The sequence below is a fragment of the Vigna unguiculata genome, chromosome 11 (genome assembly GCF_037176805.1).
Source record: "Vigna unguiculata cultivar grain cowpea cultivar isolate G323 ecotype 2 chromosome 11, ASM3717680v1, whole genome shotgun sequence".
NCBI classification, from domain to species: domain Eukaryota; kingdom Viridiplantae; phylum Streptophyta; class Magnoliopsida; order Fabales; family Fabaceae; genus Vigna; species Vigna unguiculata.
The window spans coordinates 26,128,637-26,153,423 of record NC_140802.1 but is presented as its reverse complement, the minus strand read 5'-3'; the positions used below and the strand labels follow the sequence as shown (position 1 = coordinate 26,153,423).

General features: G+C 32.2%; 1 protein-coding gene across 1 annotated transcript; it reads right to left on the bottom strand.

Annotated features, from left to right (window-relative positions):
- Window positions 1-249: 249 nt before the first annotated feature.
- LOC146881656 (uncharacterized) lies at window positions 250-2,567 on the bottom strand. Its single transcript, XM_085669284.1, has 4 exons — window positions 2,166-2,567; window positions 1,618-1,896; window positions 1,240-1,308; window positions 250-483 (listed from the first exon to the last, which is right to left on the bottom strand). Exons 1-4 carry the CDS (start codon window positions 2,565-2,567, stop codon window positions 250-252), a joined length of 984 nt encoding a protein of 327 aa, XP_085525410.1.
- Window positions 2,568-24,787: the final 22,220 nt, after the last annotated feature.

Below are 24,787 nucleotides of genomic sequence, written 5' to 3'. Positions count from 1 at the left end.
TGCAGATCACACTTTTAGCATGAATTCCTTTTAGCTCCAAATTTAACTTTTTATACCACTTTTCCTTTCCATTTTTGGAGACACCTTGCTCTCCTTATCTTCTATAAAGAGAAGACTTTGGGCTATGTAAAATTGATTCATGAGTGTAGTAAAGTTACTCTGCTGAGATGACTTTAGACTTTGCTTTTGTGAAATCAACATAGGCTAGAGTTCCCCTTCCCCTTAGTGGCTTCCTTTAGCCTCTTTCCTTTATTGTTGACCTAATCTAACTTGAGAGCTATTGGGTCCAAGTTTTACAGCTAAGTTCAAGTCTCTGAATGATTCTATCAGATCCAATTCCTTCACCATCATCATGGATGCATGTATAGACTTTCGACTCAAAGCATCAGCAACAACATTTGCTTTCCCAGGATAATATTGCAGCTCAAAGTCGTAATCCTTAAGAAATTCCATCCATCTACGTTGTCTCATGTTTAATTCTTTCTGATCAAAAAGGTACTTCAAACTTTTATGGTCACTAAAAACTTCAAACCTTGCTCTATACAAGTAATGTCTCCATATTTTCAATGTAAACACCATTGTAGCTAATTCCAAATCATGTGTAGGATAATTGAGCTCATGTAGATTGAGTTGTCGTGAAGCATAAACTGCAACTTTCCTTTCTTGCATCAACACACATCCTAATCCTTGTCCGCATGCATCACAATATACCTCAAAATTTTTTGTAGGGTCGGGAAGGATTAAAACAGGTGCAGATGTTAATTTTTTCTTCAACTCTTGAAAACTAAACTCACATGGTTCATTCCATTCGAAAGGTTGTCCCTTACGTGTTAACTTAGTCAAAGGCAATGCTAATTTAGAAAATCCTTCAATGAATTTTCTATAGTAGCTTGCTAATAAGAAACTACGTATTTCTATGATATTCTTTGGTTGTTCCCAAAGTAATACTGCTTGAACCTTTGAGGGGTCAACTGCAATGCCATTTTGTGATATCACATGTCCTAAAAATTGAACTTCTTTCAACCAGAATTCACACTTTGACCATTTTCCATACACTTGCCTTTCTCTTAGAATTTGTAACACAATCCTCAAATGTCTCTCATGTTCTTAATGATTTTTGGAATAAATTAAAATGTCGTCAATGAAAACAACCACAAATTTATCCAAAAATTCATGAAAAATACGGTTCATATAATCCATGAAAATGGCAGGAGCATTGGTCACACCAAAAGGAATTACCAAATACTCATAATGACCGTATGTTGTCCTAAATGCTGTCTTTTGAATATATTCCGCCTTGACTTGAATCTGATGATAGCCAGATTTTAAGTCAATTTTGGAATATACCACAACTCCTCTCAATTGATCCATCAAATCATGAATCCTTGGTAGAGGGTATTTGTTCTTAATGGTGATTTTGTTAAGTTGACGATAATCCACACATAACCTCATAGTGCCATCCTTCTTCTTGACTAACAATACTGGCACACCCTAGGGAGAGACACTAGGTCTGATGAATTATTTATCCAACAATTCTTCTATTTGTTTTTTCAACTCTACTAACTCTAGAGGTGACATCCTATAAGGGACTACAAACACAGGTCTTGATCTTGATACCAAGTCTATAGTGAATTCTATTTCTCTTTGTGGAGGTAACCCAGGAACATCCTCAGGGAAAACATCAAGATACTCACAAACAACAGGAAACTTATTAATGTCTGGAATTTCCTTGACTTTTAAAGAAGTTAAGATCATGTATACTTGAGATCCTTTTGAGATTTCATTGTCATTGGTAATACTCTCTTCTAATTCTTTGGAGTCGAAAACTTCACCTATGTGTGATTCAAAAATTAAAGTCTTATCGTGACAGTTTAGGAGAACATGGTTGGAAGATAACTAGTCCATTCCAAGAACAATATCCAAATGAGACAAGGGTAGACATATAAGATTTACAGAAAAATTTCTACTGCCTATACAAATATGACAATTTGTGCATGCAAGTGAAGTGGTGACTAGAACATTGGTAGGAGTAGACACAGTTAAATCATATGGCAATAAAGAGACAAGTAACTTTAAATGTTTGACACATTCATGTGATATGAAAGAATGAGTAGCACCTGAATCATATAGTACATTAACGAGGTGACCATTTATGATTCATTTACCTTGGATTCAACTTCTTTCCTCCTTCTAAGATCCTCTGGAAAATATTTTTCAAGAAACTTTTGTTTAAAGGCTTCCCAAGTAATTTCTCTCCCTTCATCCTCCAATTGTTGTTTTGTAAATCTCCACCAGTTTTCAGCTTCTTCAACGAGCATAAATGTAGCAAATGTGACTCTATTTGCATCTGCACACGTCATTGCAATGAAAATTTTCTCAACTTCTGCTATCCATGATTGAGCACCTTTAGGATTAAATCCTCCTTTAAATTTTTGTGGATTGTTCCTGCGAAAGGTTTCTAATCCTTGATTTTCCATGGGTTCAACATTTTGTTTTTGGCTCATATTTTCCAGGACAATTTTCATTCTTTCCAATAATTCATTGGTAATGTTTGGTTCGTTATCCATCTTTTCCTGAAAGAATGAACAATTTCCTTAGTTTTCTTTAGAATTTTTTTTAACTATTGTTAAAACTTATCCTTACTACATGTATTAATTGATTTTATTACTTACTTTTATTAGTCTACTTATCTTGCATTTCTCTTTTACAAGAAAAATGTAAGAACAAACAACTTGCACCTCTACTTACTAGTAGAGACTACAAACATAGAAGACACCATACCCAAGGTTTTGACAGAAGGAACTAGTCTGATACCACTAAATGTGATGCCCCGATTACTATACTAAATAATTCTTATTTGATAAAAAGATATGGAATTAATTTTTTTCCATAAGATTATCCTTGAGAGAACATTAATAATAACATAACTTCATATTCATATATATAGTTTACATCTCTATAATTGTTCATGAAATATTACAAAAATATATATTTGTAAAATATTAAGAGTCTTACATCAGAATAGAAGATTTATCTATATTTTTAATATCTCCTAAAGATATTAATAGAAATTATTCATGACTCAATCTTTAGAAGATCTACTAATAATATTCCGAACAACTCTCACTGAGCAGGTTCCTCTTCTGCTCATGCAATAGGTACATATGAAAGAAAAATATGAAAGGAGTGAGGTCTTTATAAGCCTTAAATATCAATCTTAATAAACTCAACAAATAATACAAACACTGGGGGCTTAGATTTGGACCTACGACCATAAAACTTGATCTTGTTTTACCAGACATATGGATTCATATTCCACTTCTGATGATCTATTATGAGCATCAAAACTTACTTTGGGAAGGGATTAGTTGAGTATTTCTCATAAAACATTAGTACAATCATAATTATTTCTTTCTCGAGAATATTAGCCATTCATCGGCTCACAACACTACCTAACTTTGGCGATGCCGAGCAGGTATCGGATAGTCCCAAGTTTGGCCTATGAATATCCTAATCCAGTGCGCTATTCTGAACTATCCAGATATTCACCTACTTGGTAAAACTTCCTTAGACCCCACCATGGTCCCTGCCTTTCATCCCGCAGTGTACTAAACTGTGACTTCCCAAATACAAGCACTTTAACACTGGTTTAATCTCAACTTATTGAAACCAGACTTAATTGACATACTCTTGGATATTTTCAAAGGTCATAAAATGTGATGACTATCAAGTCATGTCATTGTATAAACTATAAACAAAGAATATAAAACAACGATAAAATGTACATGCAATTTTCTTCTATCCAAGCTCACTGAATAAAATAATATTTACTTTTACTTTACATTCATTTATTTATTTATTAATTATAAAATAATGATAAAATAAGAATCAAAGCAAGAACTTTAAATAAATAATTAAGGATTAGAATATTGTAAATAAATATAATAACAACAATATAAATTAAATAGGACCAGTGCATAACTGGAGATTTAATAAAATAAAATAAATAAATAGAACCAATGCATAATTGGAGATAAAATAAAATAAAATAAATAAATAGGACCAAGTGCATAATATGAGATTAAATAAAATAAAATAAATAAATAGGACCAAGTGCATAACTGAAGATTAAATAAAATAAAATAAATAAATAGGACAAGGTGCATAATTGGAGATTAAATAAAATAAAATAAATAAATAGGACCAGTGCCTAATGGGAGATAAATAAAATAAAATAAATAAATATGATCAGTGCGTAACTAAAGATAAATAAAATAAAATAAATAAATAGGACCAGTGCATCACTGAAGATAAATAAAATAAATAAACAGGACCAGTGCATAACTGGAGATAAATTAAATAAAATAAATAAACAAGACCCGTGCATAACTGGAGATAAATAAAATAAATAAACAGGACCAATGCATAACTGAAGATAAATTAAATAAAATAAATAAACAGGATCACTTTAATTGAAGATTAAATAAAATAAATATAAGAGGATAATAAATACTTTCTCTCTATTTCTTTCTCTCTTTCTCTCTCTTCCCTTCTTTCTTTCTCACTTAACTCACCTTTCCTTGAATTCTTTCTACATTTTTCTCTTTCATGCCATCCTTTTATAAGCAAACCATGTGCAACTTCATTAATGCAAAGATTCTCTTCATTAATGAAGAGATAAGCTTCATGCTTTCCTTATTTCTCTTACGTAATCACTCTTCCATCATTTCTTCCATGTATTTATAGGTTAAGATAAGATTCCTTTCATTAATGAAAGGTAATCCAAAACTTTCCACGTAATCCATGTAATACATATGGATGATGTAATCTTAGGTCATATTTCTTTCATCATCCATTTCTTCCATCCATTTACAAGCCATGCATGTGCCAACTTGCCAAGTAATGAATGGATGCATTAAATGTAAGGTTATCACTTCTAATTATTCTTATCTTCCATGTATTTAGATAAAACTCCTTTAAATCTCTTTATCTTCTTTCTTTTTCTTTTATTTCTTTTCTTTTCTTTGTTTTTGTTTTTCTTTTCCTTTTCTAATTTTGTTTTTAGAAGATTCTTCATTTTATTTTTTTTACACACACCTATTTAATTAAAATAATTTTACCTAATATTTATATATATATATATATATATATATATATATATATATATATATATATATATATTTCATTAGTTTTGTTTTGTTCTTATTGTTATTTTTAATAAGTAAAAACTACATTTAGATAAAATATGAAACATTAGTAAAAACATAAGATTTTCTAATTGTTTTATTTAAAATAAATAATACAGTTTATTAAAAATAGGGATGTTACACCTCCCCCCTTTGTTGTGTTGTGTTTGCATCTAGAACCTTTGGATGAAAGTATTGGTCACTGAGAGACGACCTTGGATTAACTCCTAAGTACTACATTTACACTATTTAATTTGGTTGGGTACGACATTGATCAACCGTTATTGAGGAAGAAAGAGGGTTAAGAGTAGGAGATTACTACCAATAACCTTCTTACATTAAGAGGAAAAGAAGAGATCTTAACCCTAGGGAGTCTAGAGTTGACCTACCATATTTTCAAGGAAAATATAATGTAGTGGCCTATTTGGATTGGAAAATGAAGGTGGAGCAACTTTTTGCATGCCACCAAGTTAGAGAAGAAAGAAAAGTGCCTCTAGCAACCCTTAGCATTCAAGGGTATGCAATGTATTGGTGGGCTTCTTTAGTCCAAGAAAGGCTTCGTAGTAATGGCTCTCCCATTGAGTATTGAAATGATCTTAAGTATGCACTTAGAAGGAGTCACATTTCCTCCTACTACAATAGAGATCTTAAGGATAAACTCCAAAGGCTTCAACAAAGAAATATGTCTATATAAGATTATAGGTAGAAAATGGAGTTGCTTATTATGAGGGCGGAGATGATTGAAGAGGAGGACATTACCATAGCTAGATTCTTAAGTGGGATGAATCTTCATATAAGAGATAAAGTTAGGCTTGTACCTTATAACGATTTAACTAATTTGGTTCATATGTGCATCAAGGTAAAACAACAATGTTTAAGAAAATATTTTTCTTAAAGAAATCAAGTTCAACCTAACTCTTATATAAAGAAGGATTTTAAAAGAGAAGAAAAGAAAAAATAACCATATAGGAATCTAGCCAAGGGAAAAAAAACAAAAAGGGAATGACATCATCATACACTCGCACCAATGGTATTAAATGTTTTAAATTTCTTGGTAGAGGTCATATAACAGCTTAATGACCTACCAAAAAGACCATGATTCTTTTGGGTGTTTGATAAACCTCTAGTCACGTAAAGATTTAGTAAAACTTGAGTTCCTCACTAACTAATATAGTATAGTGATCAACCAAGAATCAATCCTAGGATAAGCAATTGAATTTTAAATGATTCTTGAATTATGCTTTGTGAAATAGACGAAATCTATACAAAATCTATTAAAACTGATACTAAAATGAACTTAAAATGATATGAATGTGTATGAATGCAAAGTATTTGATGAAATGCTAAATCAAACTAAATGCACATATGGTGTTTGATGAAATGCCTAAGCTATAGTATGCATGTGCACTATACAATGTGAATATCCTGTACACAATCTAAACACGTGAGATGTTTCTAATGCATGGAATGAACTCAATGAAGCTACTAGAAAAGGATTACCAACATTATATGAAGAAAACTGAAATAAAAAAGTGCTCATGAATGTTTATATATGACATGTTTAGGACATGATCGTGAATCACTATACAATGAATAAAATGATGGTGTGATGATACATAATGCCTATAAATGGTTTTAATAGAATGTAGAAATTGGAATCACAAGAAATGGTTGAGTAAAACGCAAATTCCCAAATCATGAACCTTAGTTTAATGAAATTAACTAATGAACACGTGAATGCAAAATTGGATGCAATGAATCAGGAACTGGATGTGGAAATGGATTTAAAATACTCCATATAGCATTACAATGGAATCATGAACGAGAAACAAGAACGAGAAACACCAAAACATCAAATTTGAAATTAAAATTGGATGAAACAGTGTGTGTTTGAATTGTTCTATAGATATAAGAGTCATGAACCTTGTGTTGGCACAAATAGCCTAGATGATTTAGTGCTTGAAGATTTGATGAAGGTACATGAAGCCATTGCCTAGGAACATGTTGGAACCATGCTTACATTGATGAAGAGGTGGAGATTTGATGTTTCACATGTTGATCAAGCCTCGTGTGCATGTTTTCTCTCTAGATTATTCATGGGGGAAAACAAGCTTAAGAATTGTGTTCATGTTGTAGACCATTTCGCATTGTATAAATGTATAAGGTCTTAGTTGTTTTTTTAATCTATTGAAATGTTTTTCAACAGGTTAAATGATGTCTTTTAATCTGTTGATTGAGATTTTAACAGATTAAAAAGTTTGTTGCAGTAGTCTTAACTGGTACATATTCAATCAGTTGGTTTATTTTGTAATCGACTGATTTCACTTAAGTTAAGTGAAATCAATTGATTGATTTGAAAATCAACCCGTTGAATTTTGTAATAGTTTGACTATAAAGGTTGTATTTTTTGAAAGAGAGAAAAGAAAACCATTTTTTAGCGCAAAAATTGTTTGGAATCTATGGAACTCTCTCTCTTTTGTGATCATACAAATGTGCAGTTGTTGAAGATTGATATTAGATCATTCTTGGAGCTTTTTGTTGATGTTTGAACCTTGGAGAAAGTGGTTTTGGTAGGTAAGGTTGTGCTATCACTAAGGTTTGGTCTTTCTCAAAGTTTTAGGTTGTGCTTGGTGGTTTTCCAGGTTTGCAATAGGTGTCCTGTTGTGCTGGTGTGATTCCTGTGTGATTCAAGAGTTATTGTGTGGTGTTTTTTTGCATATTTTTGAAGTGTAGTGTTGTAAACTTTATAAATCTTTTGAAATAGTGCAAAGGTCATGGGTTGCCTTGACCAACTAGATGTAGCTTAGGTTTGAGTGAATTAGTATAAAAATCTTGTGCATTGTTCTTGCCTCTATCTTTCTGCACTTATACTGCACTTTAATGTTTAAAGAATTTTGATTTGAACCATCTTTTTTTTCATTCTTGTGTGATCTAGCATAATCTATAGCATTGCTCATGTTTGTATAACTAATATGAACCTATATCTAGCATTGCTCATGTTGTTGGGTTAAATCACACATTTGCATTTCTATTGTTTTTCCAGTTTAATCTATTATTCTATCAATATTGTATCTGTTTAATGAAATCAATCGATTATCTTTTTTTTTAATTGGATGAAAGTGTCTAGTTCAAAAGTGTTTGCATCTTTACTTCATGGTTAATTTGATTCAATTGAAAATAGTTTTAGGCTTTTAAAAGTCAACAATTTTTTAACTAGCCAATTCAACTCCCCTTCTTGGCATTTCAACAATTTCATTACTTACACCACGTTCAATTGGTTACACATGAGATTCTTCTCAAAAGACATTTGAAATAGATGAGATGATTGTGCATCTACTTGAATTCAACATTTTCACTGACTGAATTTGAGAATAAAGTGAATCTCACAATTCAAACAATTAAAAGTCACTCATGAATCTATCTACAAAAACAAAAATCGGAAGTGGAAGAACTCATGCTACAAGAACTGAAATTGAAAATGTATTCATTAAACATTACAAGAAATAATTACAATCAGTACACATGAAAGAAATACTCACAAAGATGATGGAAAACAAAAGAGATCCCTAGTCCAATACCTATTGTGCAGTCATTGTTCCAAGGATGCTCCCGAAAGTATGCAAGAATAGTGAATACAGAAAAGGAAAACTGAGAGAAAAATTTGTGATGATGGAGTGAAGCGTCAATGATAGAAGGGTGTGTATGAGTCGTGTGTTATGATGACAATGTGGTTGTTCTAGTATGGTTCCTAGTCTAATGTGTGAATGGTGTCAAAAATATCGATTTCTAGCATTTGTAACTAGCTATTACAAGTTGGATTAACTGTCAAAATCTCTATCCTACACTATTCTAACTAACTTTTGACATATTGCTCAGATGTAGCCACCCCTTGGAGTAGTTTAACATTCGTGAATGCTTGTGTCCATTGGAACTCCCTTACCTTTTACAATAGGTAACACATCCAGCTCATCAATTGCCTCCAATTCCACTCATTCACATGTAGCTTTCTAGGAGAACTTTGGTTCCTTTCAATTCTTCATCTTGGCAGCATCCCCCTTTGGGATTTGAAATGAATTTTAAACATTGCTAAGCTAGCTTCCCTGAATTTAGAATCTTAAAAACAAGTTAGCTCACAACCCAAAACTATTTTAGAAACTAAAACTACATTACTGAACTATATAAGCAAAAACTAAAATTAGAATTTCCATGGAGCTTTTGATTATCTTTCAGTCATCTTAATGTTACCTCTAATGTGATTTAGTGTTCTAAATATTTACATACAAGTGCCATGTCAATTGGACTTGAAATTCAAAAAGTCAACTCTAAGTGAACTCTAACCAACTATTCAGCAATAAGTCAACTTTTAGTACTTTTCCTACATTTTTGGTTGAGTTAGATTCATCTATGGCTTTCTTTGATCACTTTGAATGATATTGATTGATATGCATATAGATTAAAACATCTCACTAATAAGCTATGATGTAAAAACCATTACTTTTCAAGTAATTCAAAGATAAAAGACAAAGATGAATTGAAACCTTAACAATAAAAAAAGAATAAACAAATTTATTCCATTCCAACCTCATAATCTATAATGAAATTAGAGTAGAACCAACCCTTGAAGCTTAGCACTGCATAGAATGAAAAATAAATTAAAAATAGAAGAAGAGAGTGGAGAAGGGGATGAATTTAAGACCCCCTAAGGATTCCTAAACTTCGAAGTTCCGAGCTTGTCTCTGCTGCTCTCCCTTGGTCTCTTTATATAGGACTTGGATTGGGTTTTTTGTTGCTAAAATCTCTCAAATATGTTTTAAAATAAAGATAAAGATAAATATTTAAAAATATTTGAAGAGGTATAGACTATTTGATAAATATAGTTGGTTGATAATATCAATATCTAATATAATTAAATAAATTAATTACTTAAAGATATATGATAAATTATCACCAAATAATATTTGTATTGATTTACCAAATATGCCTTTTTTTTCTAGAACAAGATAGAGAAAACTGCAAGGTCCCATTTTTGTTGCCCGTTCCCTCCTCTTGACTTAGCCAAACTTCTTCACTTTTCAAGCTTTTCTTGCCTTCTTCATGCAATGCTTGGCTTGGATTTTTGTGATTTTGTTAATTTTCTTGCCTTCTTCATGAAGCTTTAATCATTTTCTCTCCACATCTCCATGAGTTGAACTTAGCTGCAACTGCACTAACACACCTCAAAATATCCAAAGAACATTTATGCAACTAAAAAGCTTTTTTTAACATCTTTTTGTATCTCATGCTTAATAAACCCAATTATAATAAATCCCAATTAAATCAATCTTTTAGGGACAAAATTCAATTAAAATTCAATAATTAAACATTAAATGAGGGCAAATATATGCACTCATTATATATCCTTGATCATTTTCTTTGCATTACACAAAAATCTCAAAATGGATGTTACTCACACTAAACTCTTCCTAATAGTACATAAGCCTATGTATCTAAACTAAGACTAAACTAAGATGCTAATAACCTATTTATGAATCTATCTTATATGTTAGACTTGACCAGTGTAATAGTATTCCTAAGGTTTACACTAAAAATGTGCTAAAATACCTAATTAAGATACTTTTGTAAAACTAGCCTTAAAACTCAACTAAACTAATTCTAAGCTAATAACTCTTAATTAACACCTTAACCCTACCCAAAATAGCACAATTAGATAAGAAAAACATTAGAGATAAGGGATTTATCAGCGTTGACAAGTATAACGACCAATATGAAAGTGAAAGTGAGAGGGAAAGTAATGGGGATTAGTGAGTCTAATAATGAAGATACTTACCCTTGTGATGGTGACCTTCTTATGATGAGAAGGATTCTCAATGACCAAGCTGGTTCGCAAGAAAGAACCCAACGACAAAACATCTTTTATACAAGATGTAAAGTTTTAGAAAATACTTGTTCTCTCATTGTGGAGAATGGCTCGTGTTGCAACTACTACAGTACTAGGTTGTTGGAAAGCTAGTGTTGACTAACATACCTCATCCAAAACCCTATAAACTTCATTAGCTTATTGAAGATGGGGATTTGACAATTAATCAACAAGTAAAGGTCAAGCTTTCCATAGGGAAATATGAGGATAGTGTGTTATGTGATGTAGTACCTATGGAAGCCTATCATATCTTATTAGGGAGACCAAGGCAATTTGATAAAAAAACCATGAACAATGGTCTCACCATTGAAATTACCTTCACTCACACGGAGAAGAAATTTGTACTTCATCCTCTCTTACCATCTCAAGTTGTAGAGGATCAAATTCAAATGAGGAATAAGAGAAATGGAACAAAGAAAAAAAAAGTCCAAGTAAAAACCAAAGTCTAGTAAATAAGGATGAATCTGAAGTGGGGGGACCTTGGTTTTCCTTCTCCTATGGTCATTCAACTTGAGAACATTTTGACAAAAAGAAAGAGCTTTAAAAAGAGTTCTCTATGTTTAACAACCTTCATGCCTCCTTTTGTGTAAAAGAACACTCACATGTACTATCACATCTCTTGAGCTTAAGAGTCTACCTCCTAACATTGAAAATCTTTTGAAAGAATTTGGTGATGTATTTCATAAGGAAGGGCCTACTCAGCTTCTTCCCTTTAGGGGAATAGAGCATCAAATAGATTCAATACTTGGGGTCAGTTTTCCAAATAGACAAACCTATACGATAAATCCCCAAGAAACTAAGGAGACAAAGTCTTAAGTCCAAAAGTTGTTGGAGAGGATTGGATTCAAAAGAGTCTTAGTCCTTGTGTTGTGCCTATTTTGTTAGTACCTAAAAAGGATGACAAGTGGAGGATGTATGTTATGAGATTGGAAAGTGTACCAAATCGCACAAGTAATAAAGTGGAAAGTCCAAGTATCATGTCTCAAGAGACTTGTGCAACACTTGACAGCTCTTGCAATTCATAATTCAATTAGACAACAAATTTCACAAAAACAGAAATAAAAATCTTTTTATTTTTTTTATCAAAGATATGGCAAGCAACAATATATGTCAAAGGCTTCACTAGTGATAGTTGTTTCTCAACAACCATTTCCCACCAAGTGCATTGATGCATAATAGTATCGACAAGTGTCGTATCCATAGGGATTTAGTAAGTATATTGATAGTTAGTTTTTGGGTTTTTTTGGATTTTGATAAAGTGTATTTGTAGATATATAGATTGAGTGGAGTGGAGGTTAGATTTAGTTCATATGTGTAGAAGCAACTATGATAGATTCAATCAACACAACAACCTTCAAATACTTCCAAATTAGATATGTAGAATTAATTGATTTAAAATAAAGTTCTAAGTAACCTTATCGAGGTTCAATGTCAGAGGTTTGCTCCAAGGCTTCAGATCTATGTTCAACTTAACTAGATATATCCTCACATCTAAAGATAATCTTGGTGATGGATATTACTTTCCGTGTTCTCTAAGGCCAAGAACACGCAAATCCTTCTAATCGTGCCTATCTAAGTCTTAAACAACTTTCTCAATTCCTTGACATAAGATCTACCTAATACATGCATTAAAAGTCAGAACATTAGGGGCCAAACACACAATTCCATCCCTGGTTACTAGTTTAATCTGGTTTTGAATTAGTTAGTTCCGCTACTGAAATCCCATTTCTAGGACCTTGCCATGCGTACCCCGAGACAAACATTAAACATGAACCGAATTAAAGGAAAGTATAAACATATAAGATATAATCTGCATAAATGGAAAGAGAGTATAAGAAGATTATTGCTCCATTGATATCACCATAGAGAAATCAACTACTCATGGAGTAGAATAATGCAATACAAATCCAATAACATCTAGACATATAGTATTTACACTAAGAACATAATCTTTATAACCTCAAACTTATTCCTACTATAATATTGCTTATTTGTGTCTCCACTCAATGCCTAGAATGAAGATATGAGGTCTTTATTTATAGGAAATTTTGGACGATGCTCAGCCCAACTTTTGGTGCTCAGCCACAAGGGTTTCTTAACAAGTGGATTTCCTTCTGAACTCAGTCCCTTGTCCTAGTGCTTAGCACTTGATCTTTCCCTCTTGGGGAGTGTTTTCTTGGTTGCTCAACCTCATGGTTTTGTGCTCCAGATTTCCTTGCAAAGAAGGTTTCCTCATTTGGCTCAACTCCATTTGTTGTGCTCAACCAGAAAGTCAAAATATGTTGTCCTGTCTTTTCTACTTCCATGGCTTAGCTCTAGTACTGTGGCTTAGTTGCATACTTGATATTTTCTTTCATATTCACTGCAAGGCAACAAAATATCATTGCAATTCATAAAACTTTAATTCTCAATACCTCATTCTATATCTTAAGCCTAAGAAGGTTTGTTTTGTACATAAATAAAACTATTTGATACATGATAAGTATCAATTTCAAATGGAAAATTTACTTATTATTGAAACTTATCAACTAAGATTAGGTTTCATGATTCAATTCAAAGCAAAAATACCAAATAATATACTTTTAATTCTTTTTCTAACATTCACACCTTTTATAACAAGTCGTAATGTCTTACCGATAAGTCTAAACTTGAATAATAAAAACCCTATGTTTAGCAATTTGTATTAGAAGTTTGCATTAATGATCAATATTTTGATGTTATGAATGACTAAATGTTCCACATCTATGTCTAATATGAGAAAGGTATTAGTGGTTTTATCCTAATTAGGTTTTCCAAACTATCTTTCAATCAGCAAGTACTCCCACATATGCAATCAATCTAGAATATGCAGTTAAAACAACAATATAACACAATGGTGATGGAAAATATTTATTTTAAATAGTTGAATTCACAAAGAGTTAAGAATATATTAGACGCAACCCCATGAACAAGAGAATTAGCTACTCCTTAACATTATGAATACTAGAATAAAAATAAAGATGAATGCCCTAACCCTTCAAAATGTGCCTCTACCTTCTCTCCTTTTAGGTCAAGTATCTTTCTCCCAAAATGAATTATTTTTCCCTCTTTCCCCTAAAAGTGGTGTTGTTTTCCAAGAAGGGTTGTTGATTTTGACCTTTGTCAAGCCCTCTATTTATATATTTTTTGCATTGGATTGGGCTTGCACCTTTGTAATTGATCTTGTACTGGGTAACCAACTTTATAAATATCTCCTCTTGTTGATAACTATGATAATTAAATTTTGTTGATATTTTGCTTAATTTCTTTGATATTGCCACTTATTTGCAAAATATTAAATGTGTAAACCAAATAATTATATTTTCCAACTTTATTAAATAAAACCTAAAATATCTAAAATTGATAATAATAAAATAACAGTAAAAGATAAAAATAAACAAAAAAAATAAAACATGATAGTACTAATTATCAATGTTCTATGATTTTAGAGCCACAAATAACATAACTATTAAGTATAGGAATCCACTTAGACTAGATGATATGCTTGATAAGTTGCATGGATCCCTCATGCTTTCTAAAAAATATCTAAAAAATAATTAACAACAAATAAGAATAAAAAACTAACACATCAAAAGAACACTAGTGTTTTAAAATACAATAAATATAAACCTCTCGTATTGTTTTCAAAAGCACAAAATAGTACAAAAGATTTTCACATCAAACTATATTCTTCAACTATACATATGTTCTTCATCACATCAAACATGCCTCCATAATAAAAAAAAAAAAAACCTACAATACAAATAGGTATCATTATTATAAATATAAATTTAGAAAAAAAAAGTTATATAATAATCTTTAAATAAGACTCACTACTTATAAATTGGTAAGGATTTTACATGAGTTTTTAGATTATCGGGAATTGGACCTTAATGGTGTGTCTAGATGAGGCAATTTAAGAAAGCAATTCATTTATTTAAAGAATTTGAAATTTTTTCAAGAAACATGATATGTTTGGATGAGGAAATTAAAAAGAATATTGAAATTGAGAAGTGTTAAAAAGGTATTTCAAATAACTAAAATAGTAGAATTTAAAATTCACTCAAAAGAGAAGGAAATTGAAATTCCATAAGTTGTGGAATTGCTCAATGGTTAGGGCAAAAAAATTCCATAGGTCCAAAAAGTCGACTCTGGCTTGGCAAAACATCGAGATGGCTCGGACCGGACCAAAGGTCAAGTCAAACCATCTTGGCCAAAGGTCAAGCCAAGTCATCTTGGGCTAAAGGTCTAGACGAATTTGGTCGAAGGTCGAGCCTAGTTGGCCCAAGCCGAAAGGTCAAGTAAGGCTGACAGTCAAGTTAGACAGAAGGTCAAGCCAAGCTAGCATGCGCAAAAGGTCAACTCGGGCCGGCCCTTGCCGAAGGTCGAGTCAGCATAGCTTGGGCTAATGGTCGAGCCAGCCAAAACAAGATGAATGTCAAAATAAGTTAAGTTAGAATCTAAGGTCAAGTTGACTTTGTCATAAATTAGAAATTAAATTGCTTTATCCAAACAAGAAAATTGAAGTTTAAGATATTTTAATTATTTCATCCAAACTAATTAGTTACGAAATGAAGATAATTCAATTGCAAATAATTTAATTACTAGGTAATTAATTTTTTTTAGATTGTTGAAATCCTCATTCAAATATAAGGTAAAGGTTTTATATGCAACATTTATGAAATACAACATAAATAGACAATTGGAATGAAATGAACATACTTTTGCTTTAGTCAGCTTACTATTTAGGCCCTGCATTGATGATGAAACACATTATTTGTTATGGAAAAGTAAAAGCTGAGAACATACAAACCTTTGGTGTTAGTATGAATTGGTTAATTCAAGTCATACAAACAAAGAAAGCATGGTTGAGCAACTCTTTCACATATAAGAACTTGACAAATGTGAGCTCCATTTCCTTTTACTAAGAGAGTATCACAAATAAAAATCTTAAGAACAAGTAACAATTGCAAAATAAATTTCATCTAGATGCTGGCAACTATACAGCTCAAGAAAATTAAAAAAAACATTACATACAGATTTTCTCATGTAGAAAGTTATACACTACAAAGGGAGAAAAACATCAAAAGAAAAAATGACAACAAAAAACAGTTCCCCTACCCTTGCTCCCGTAATACCTAAATCTCAAACTTGTTAAAATAATGTCTAAGTATTATTATGTTTCACTTTTATTTAAATAAAAGTTCATATAAACACCAAAACAAATTTTCTAGCTAGCCAACCAATGTATAAACATGTACTGAAAGGAGGAGAGTCCTAAAGTAAAGATAATAGAATATGAAAAACAAAATAGAATAATCCTTAGAATTGCATGAGTAAGTAATCAGAAGGAAATAAAGAAATAGGAGAATACTTAGAATTGCATGAGTAAGCAATCATAAGGGATATTAGTGATAAGAAACAAGATAAAAATGTAAATATAAAAACTAACCAAGAGAAAGTACCTAAATTTCAATAAAATGCAAGTTTTATCCTTAGATTTTGAGTTTTCTAAGACAAGTAAATTTGGGATTAAATAAAACAGAAATAATGAAGGGTATGTTGTAATGTGATCAAAGAATATGATACATGATTATAAAAGTTATAATTGAAGCATTGAGCAAAAGCAAGGCAACAAAGAAGGCTCGGAAGAAGTCATGTGATTAGAATGCTACTTAAACTCACTCAAAATGAGATAACAGACGCTAAGGCGTTTGCTGTGCGTCAGTTTTCAACCCATTTCCCATACACGAAAGTTATCCAACTTATATGTGCGAAACAATAAGGGACTCAAAAAATCAACAATGCAACCTATCAGAAAAGGACTCTTTAATAACCAAAAGAGCGACAATCGAACTCACCCAAAAAGTAACACTTTTAATTGCATTTTAAAAAATAAAATTGTTGCATCGGTTCAGTTGACACTTTATAAGGATTATATAAAAAAGAAATATAGTGCTGATAGTTGTATCTTTACACCTATTGCGTACATATTTAATCTTGAATATTAATTAACAAAATTAATGAATCTAAATGTATTTGAACTTGAATGTAAAACCTTAATGATTCCAATCAAATTCAAATGTAGGATAATTTAAAGTAGAAATCAATGTAGTAATAAATATAGTTTGAATTACTCATCTGTAATGGTCAAGTAATATAGAGACAAGGTTACTAATTTCATGGGAAGTAGTAGCAACCAACACTACAAGAAAACAAAAGCAATTACCTACTATCAAAACTCATAAGTAATAGTCAAAATCCGTAGGTAATTATGATTTACCTACCGTAAAAAAAAATCCATAAATAAATTTCTCGTAGCTAACATTACTTACGGATTTTACCTACAGATTATATTGATATATAAAATCAAATAATAACTAATTGAGCAATTCTAAAACCTATAAGACACATAGTCTTAGACTTTGCCATGACCACTAGACTCATGACAGACATCTCAACCTAATACAATGGATGCCCAAAATATAAGACTATGGCATCATACACTCACGCACACTAAAAAGACATAAAAGTACTTAAATGAAATGAAATATAACCAAGATCAACAAAAGAAAAAAAAAATCTAAATCATATAGTGTAGAAATCATTTTCAAGGGAATCGATGTTGTTGGCATCATGCATATGATCCTCCAACTTTATCAAGGCAACCTAAGGGAAAGGGGAATTGAGGAGCCAAGAATTTGTACATCTGGAAAGAAAAAAAAATCTAAGTTACAAGAATTGGAAAGTGGAAGAAGGAAAGAGAATAATGTGTGTGTTATTGACTTCGATATTTGATATCCAAGTACGATGCCCATGGTGAGGTTCAGGTACGATAGGGTAAGGTCTAACTACAGGTGAGGTGTGTCGCGATTGCGGTGGTGAGGCCAAGTACCACAACATTGAAATCTGATGGCAGTGAGGTATGGAAGGACTTGCTGTGTTGGAAAAGCTTGGGAAAAATTTAGGTTTCATAGGAAGAGGAATAGGAAAGAAGGAAAAAAGAGAGGGAAATATTTTTTGGGAGATTATTAAGATGCAGAGAAAGAAAATTGTAACTATTAAGATAGAGGGAATGAAAATACTCCTTAGAGGTGGAGTGGGATGGCAAGACATTACTAGATCCGTAGGAAAGATTCATACATAAGTTTGAATTACCTACGAATTTTAATTGTCGCAACTGGGGTCACGACGGGACGGCAAAAAAATTATTTTAAAATAATAGAGGAGTCGTCACCATAGTTTATTAAGGAAAACTATATAAAAACCTTAAAGACTTTAGTCTTTGAAACCAAGTTTAAGTTCGAGATTCGGTTATGTGTGGGGAAGGTATTAACACCCCACAACGTCCATCCAAAGACGATTCCTTTTAATTAAGTGTGCAAAATTAATGCAATTTTTAAAATATGTAGTTTCCTGCAAAAATCAAACAAACAAACAAATACAATATATTAAAGAGAATATTATTGAAATTTTTAGTTGCGCCCAACAAGGATTGACCTTGCTCCTACGTATCTCCATTCGCAATGGAGAATCAGGGTTATGTAGTTCTTTAAAAACTATTTGGAAACAAGATCTTAAAAATATTTTAAATTTTTTGGAGGTGAACCCGACAAGGATTTGGCCTCGCTCCTACGTATTTTCATTTAGAATGGAAAATGAAGGATCACGTAGTTCTAGATGAAAAATATTATTGTAAAAGATGTGATTTTTGGAAGGTGAACTCGACAAGGATGGACCTTGCTCCTACGTATCTCCAATCAGAATGGAGAATCAGGGATCACATAGTTCTAGATGAAAAAAAAAACTATTTAGAAAAGATGGAAGGGTTTGTAAACTCGAATTGTTTTAGAGAGGTTTTTAAGTTGTAAAAAGTAATTATCAAGCAAGTTTGAGACCCAGCAAGATAATTAAAAAGTATAAAAATTAGTGATTATCAAATGAGTTTGGGACTCGACATAAGAATTAAAGTTATGAAAAATTAATGATTATCGAGCGAGTCTGAGACTTGATATGATAATTAATGGTTAAAAAAATAATGATTATCAAGCGAGTCCGGAATTCGAAACGATAATTAATGTTTATACAAATAATGATTATCAAGCGAGTCTTAGACTCGACATAATAATTAAAGTGATGAAAATAATGATTATCAGGCAAGTCCGAGACTAAACATGATAATTAAAGTTATGAAAAATATTGATTATCAAGCGAGTTTGAGACTCGACATGATAATTAATATTATAAAAAATAATGATTATCAAATAAGTTTGAGACTTGACATGATAAATAATGTTATGAAAATAATGATTATCAAGTGAGTCTGAGACTCAACATGATAATTAAAGTTATGAAAATAATGATTATTAAGCAAGTCCGAGACAAAATATGATAATTAAAGTTATGAAAAATAATGATTATCAAGCGAGTTTGAGACTCAACATGATAATTAATATTATGAAAAATAATGATTATCAAACAAGTCTAAGACTTGACATGATAAATAATGTTATGAAAATAATGATTATCAAGCGAGTCCAGGACTCGACATGATAATTAAAGTTATGAAAATTAATGATTATCAAGTGAGTCCGAGACTCGACATGATAATTAATGTTACGAAAATAATGATTATCAAGCGAGTCCAGGACTCAACATAATAATTATAGTTATGAAAAATAATTATTGTCAAGCGAGTTCGGGACTGGACATGATAATTAAAGTTATGGAAAATAATGATTATCAAGTGAGTCTGAGACTCGACATGATAATTAATATTATGAAAAATAATGGTTATCAAACGAGTCTGAGACTCGACATGATAATTAATGTTATGAAAATAATGATTATCAAGCGAGTCTGGGATTGGACATGATAATTAATGTAAGACCTGTGAAAATTAATTAATTAATAAATGCAGGTGGTGGGAACTTTGATGTCATTAAATGTTAGATGGTGTGATGTGGAAAAGTACTAGCTCAAGTGGTTGAGAGTACTTAATTATGTGAGAGGACTTGGGTCAAGTCCTATGTATGCCAATATGAGTTGGTTGAATTGTGATGGATTGAATTGACATTAGGAGGGTCACGAGTTCAAACCTTGATAGACATGAATTAACCCTTATATTTTTTTATATAAGAAGTAGCTTTGGTCTTGAATGTGAAAGGGCAGAGAAAACCTAGTAGAAGGGGGGCGACAAAGAGGGGCTGAAAAACCACTAAGTAATTACCCTTGAATGGAAATTAAACACACCATTAAGCTCATTTTCGTTTTAGCACTTAAACCCACCATAAAGATACCTATAAAAGGTCATTTTTTTGAGAGGAAGGGTTTTGTTGTGCTGTTAATTGGTTTTTGAGAGGAGAACGAAGTTATATAGTGAGAGGTGAGGTTTGAGTGCACCAGAGGCTGAATTGGGAGAAAGGTTGAAGCAAAGCATTGGAGAACAAAGAAACATTATTTTTCCTCAATTTTAATCAAGAATTCCAGGTTAGAGAAAGCTGTCTTTATGTGCGTATGAATTAGATTATGTGTTTTCTCTTCTCAGTTGATTTCTATATACTGTGAATTTTGTGTTATGTGATGAAATTGAGAATTGGTTTATTGGATGTTGCCTGCTAAGGTTTTTCTTATGCCTTATATGATTTGGAGGAAGGTTTTGGTATTGGATGGTTAGGGTTGATTAAATCTCAAGTTTGGAACTTCAAATTGATAAAAAAATATGTCCATGTGGGTTACTTGTGATATGGAATGCTTGGTACCGACGATATTGCGCTTTGGGTATGATTTTGGTTGGTTTCGTGTTTGAACAAGGAGAGAACTTCTGCAATTTTCGCCCAAGCAAGTCACTCTCGCCCAAGCGAAAATTATAGAGTCTCGTCCCTGGTTTTTATTCACGGGTGTCGCCCAGGAGACCAAATTTTGGTGTTGAGCGACACATTCACTCGCTCAGGCAAGAATGGCTTGCCTAAGCGAGGTTGCGATGAGACCTGATGCATTTTATGTTTGAATCCTCGTCCAGGCGAGGGGCTGGGTGTTTGAGCGAACGGGGGTCTCGCTCAGGCGAGAAGGTCTCGCCTAAGCTTAGGCGAGGTGATTCAGCTTAGGCAAGATAGTTGGAATGGCTTGGGTGAAGACCCATCCCTGGCTTAAGCGAGAATAGGGAGAAGTCAGGTTTGTGTGTACTGTTTGAGATGGTTTGGTTGATATTTCCTAATCATGGGAATTTTATGCATGTGTTTGAAGGATTAAGTCCATAGGATCTAGGGTGTGCTTAGCTTAAGTCGCAAGCAAGTAGTTCGTGATGCGTGGACCGCATGCGGAACATGAACGATTTAGTTCACCGGAGGTACTCTCATTGGGATGAGTGAATGAGGGAGCTCATCTCATGCTCAACTTGGGAATGCTATGAGCGAGGGAGTTCATAGTAGGAAAGACGGGTATGCGTGTCCGGGTCTGAGCAAGGAGTTCGGATGACGGGCGAGGGAGTCCGTGAAGTAGGACTACGAGCGGGATAGGCTCGTAGGTTGGACCACGAGCGAGGAGGGTCGTGGAAGCACATGAAATCCCTAGATTTAGAGTGCATGCATGGACTCATAATGGTTATGAGTAGGGGAAAAAGGGAAATTTTATTCTAAATGAATGAATTATTATGAATTGTCACGTGGTAGTACTTCATATTTATTTATATCTTTGTGCATAGCTCACCCTGTCTGTTTGTGTATGGCGATGATCGGATAACTTGTTATTTGGGAGCAGATGATGTTTCAGGTGAGCCAGGAGATGCTTAGTGGCAGAGTAAGGGAGTAGAGTACGAGGGGATTTTATAAATACTTTTATGTAATTTTCATGTAATTAAATTACTGTTTTGGACTTTCAAATTGTAATAGAGAATTATGAGTATTTTGGTTTATTTATAGTGGATATTAAATTTAAAAGTTTTAAAAATTTCCCGCGTTTTGGGAAATGGATTGATAATAAATGAGGTTTTCTTTTCATAATTGTTTAATTCTTCTTATTTTAAGTAATATCCTACCGGAATGTTATAATTAAAGTTATGAAAAATAATTATTGTCAAGCGAGTTCAGGACTCGACATGATAATTAAAGTTATGGAAAATAATGATTATCAAGTGAGTCCGAGACTCGATAAGATAATTAATATTATGAAAAATAATGATTATCAAACGAGTTTGAGACTCGACATGATAATTAATATTATGAAAAATAATGATTATCAAACTAGTATGAGACTCGACATGATAATTAATGTTATGCAAATAATGATTATCAAGTGAGTTTAGGACTCGACATGATAATTAAAGTTATGAAAAATAATTATTGTCAAGCGAGTTTGAGACTCGACATGATAATTAATAAGAATTTTGATTATCCACAAGCCGAGACTCGACATAATCCATGAAAATTTATGAAAATTTTTCTTATAAGTTGGTAGAAAAAAAATGTATTTGCAAGTTAAAGTAGGCATTTAAAAAGATGTTTCACTACGATGAACATAGTAATTTTAGGGTCTTTACAAAAAATGTGGTAGACATAGGATAATAATATAAAATATTATGTAAGCATGCATGCTAAGAAATCTAGGCTTAATTAATGATATACTGTGATAGCTTAAAAAGGGACCAGAAATAGGATTTCTCTTGAAATAGGAGTTTCTCGTTTTTCAAAGACAAAAATGTTTATCTTCATTAAACATTAAACATTAGCAATAAAAATTCGTTATATATTTTTTCTAGATTGGTCTTTGATAATAAATTAAGTAAACCCCAAACTTTCTTTTCCTTTTTAGTAGGAAAAGAGATTGTATTATTATCGTTGGTATATTTCTTTTTATCTATAGCTTTTTCGAATGAAACAAAATAATACCCAAGTTTGCATCAAAGGTTCTCAACAAATATTCTTAGTATTGAAAGTATTCTAATCATGAATATAATATATTGAATCTAAGCAAGAAACATCACTGTATTTACCGTTCACCGTTGCAGTAATCAATATTCGTCCTCTATAAACGTTCGTTGGTGCTTTAGATTTTTTGTATCATTCTCCCCATTTTTCACCGAGGTTGCTTTTCTATTTTTCAGTTAAGTACTCGCTTCTATTTTCTTAGAGCTCTTTGTTTGATATCTTTTTTCCTCCAAGAAGTCCTTTTCAGGGTCTTTTTCTTTTGTGTTTGGTACCGTGGTGTGTGATTCATCTTTTTGTGAGTTGTTCTAAAATGATCGTTAATGGAGGGTGATGAGAGTATCCAAAAAGGATATTTTTGACCTTGGGAAGAAGATGACAGTGGATAAAGGAGAAATGTCTAGTGTATTGTGTGAAAACCTTCTCATTAATGAAGCTGAGAAAAAAAAAAGAACTCGAGGAACATGCATAAGAGACTATGAGATCCTAAGACCTTTTTCTATTTTTGTTAGCATCGTCTAAGATATTAAATGTGTGCGGAGGTTGCGAGAACTGGGGAGAGAATCTAGGTTGTGGGAGTATAAGGAGGATGTATTTGAGTAACGGTACCATATAACAAATTATTTTGAAAAAAGTAACTTTTCTTACTTTTCCTAATTTCAATTTTATTTCTTTCTTTAGTAAAAACTATATATATATATATATATATATATATTTTTTTTTTTAATTAGTTTTTTCATACTTATTAGTCTAATATATTTTTCTTTTAAAATAATATTTTTATAGTTTTTTGTGCCGTTATCTTTTTTTCATTTTTTTATAAATTCAAATTTATTTTATAAAACTATTTTGATTATTTAAAAACTATTTTTCTATTTTCAATTTATTATTATTATTATTTTATTATTAAACTTTTTTTTATTCTTATTCTTTGTAACGTCCCATTTAAATATTAAACTTAAATAAATGTAACGTCACACAAGATAATATAAGAATCAAGTCTTGGAGTATAAACGCTACCCCTTACAATTGTCCAGGAGTAATCAGGAGATAACTAAGACACACCACGATGCCAGTCACAAGGTGAAGTAAAAGGGGTCAATAATAATTCAAAATAAAATCTAGAGAAAAGGCACTACATGGGCCATAGCCGTAGAGAAAAGCCTAAGAAAAGAATCCAGTCCAAACGGCTATGCAACAGAGTCACCATTTTCCTGTTGGCCACGAGGATTTCTTGCATCTGCTCACATCAACAGGTTGATGATCATCGCAAAGAGAAAGAACCACACAAGCAAGACAGACAACAAACAAAAGGGTAAGCTAGAGCAGAAAGTGGATTATCATACAATTATATACACTTCCACAATCAAATATGCATACATCATCCAATCATGTTATGACTCCCCAAACATTACATTATAACTCCGACACGACTCATCCAGATACATATAATTAATCAAATTCAGCGGATGGTTGCACTTGTGGTGGATTTTCCTGCTCTACCGAGCTAAATATTACAATGTCTCATCCCCCACACACAAGGTTAGCTCTTAATGAGTTTCAGGCCTCTTACTACCCTCACCACTAGAGTTAGTACGCTCTATGTGAGACTAACTGACTCTTTAGAGTGTTAGGATGCAACCTTACCTTGAATCCTTACTAAATTATATAGATGGAGAACCACCATGAACTCTCACTAACAGGGGTCATGGAATTACGTCCCAACCAATTGAGGCACCACCAGA

Excerpts from the sequence above, each read along its gene's own strand:
- LOC146881656 (XM_085669284.1), bottom strand. The coding sequence starts at position 2,567 with ATGGATAACGAACCAAACATTACCAATGAATTATTGGAAAGAATGAAA. Across the intron at positions 1,897-2,165 it reads GGAAAGAAGTTGAATCCAAG|TTATCTTCCAACCATGTTCT; the intron begins GTAAATGAATCA and ends GGAATGGACTAG. Across the intron at positions 484-1,239 it reads ACGGTCATTATGAGTATTTG|AAAGAATTAAACATGAGACA; the intron begins GTAATTCCTTTT and ends CTTTTTGATCAG.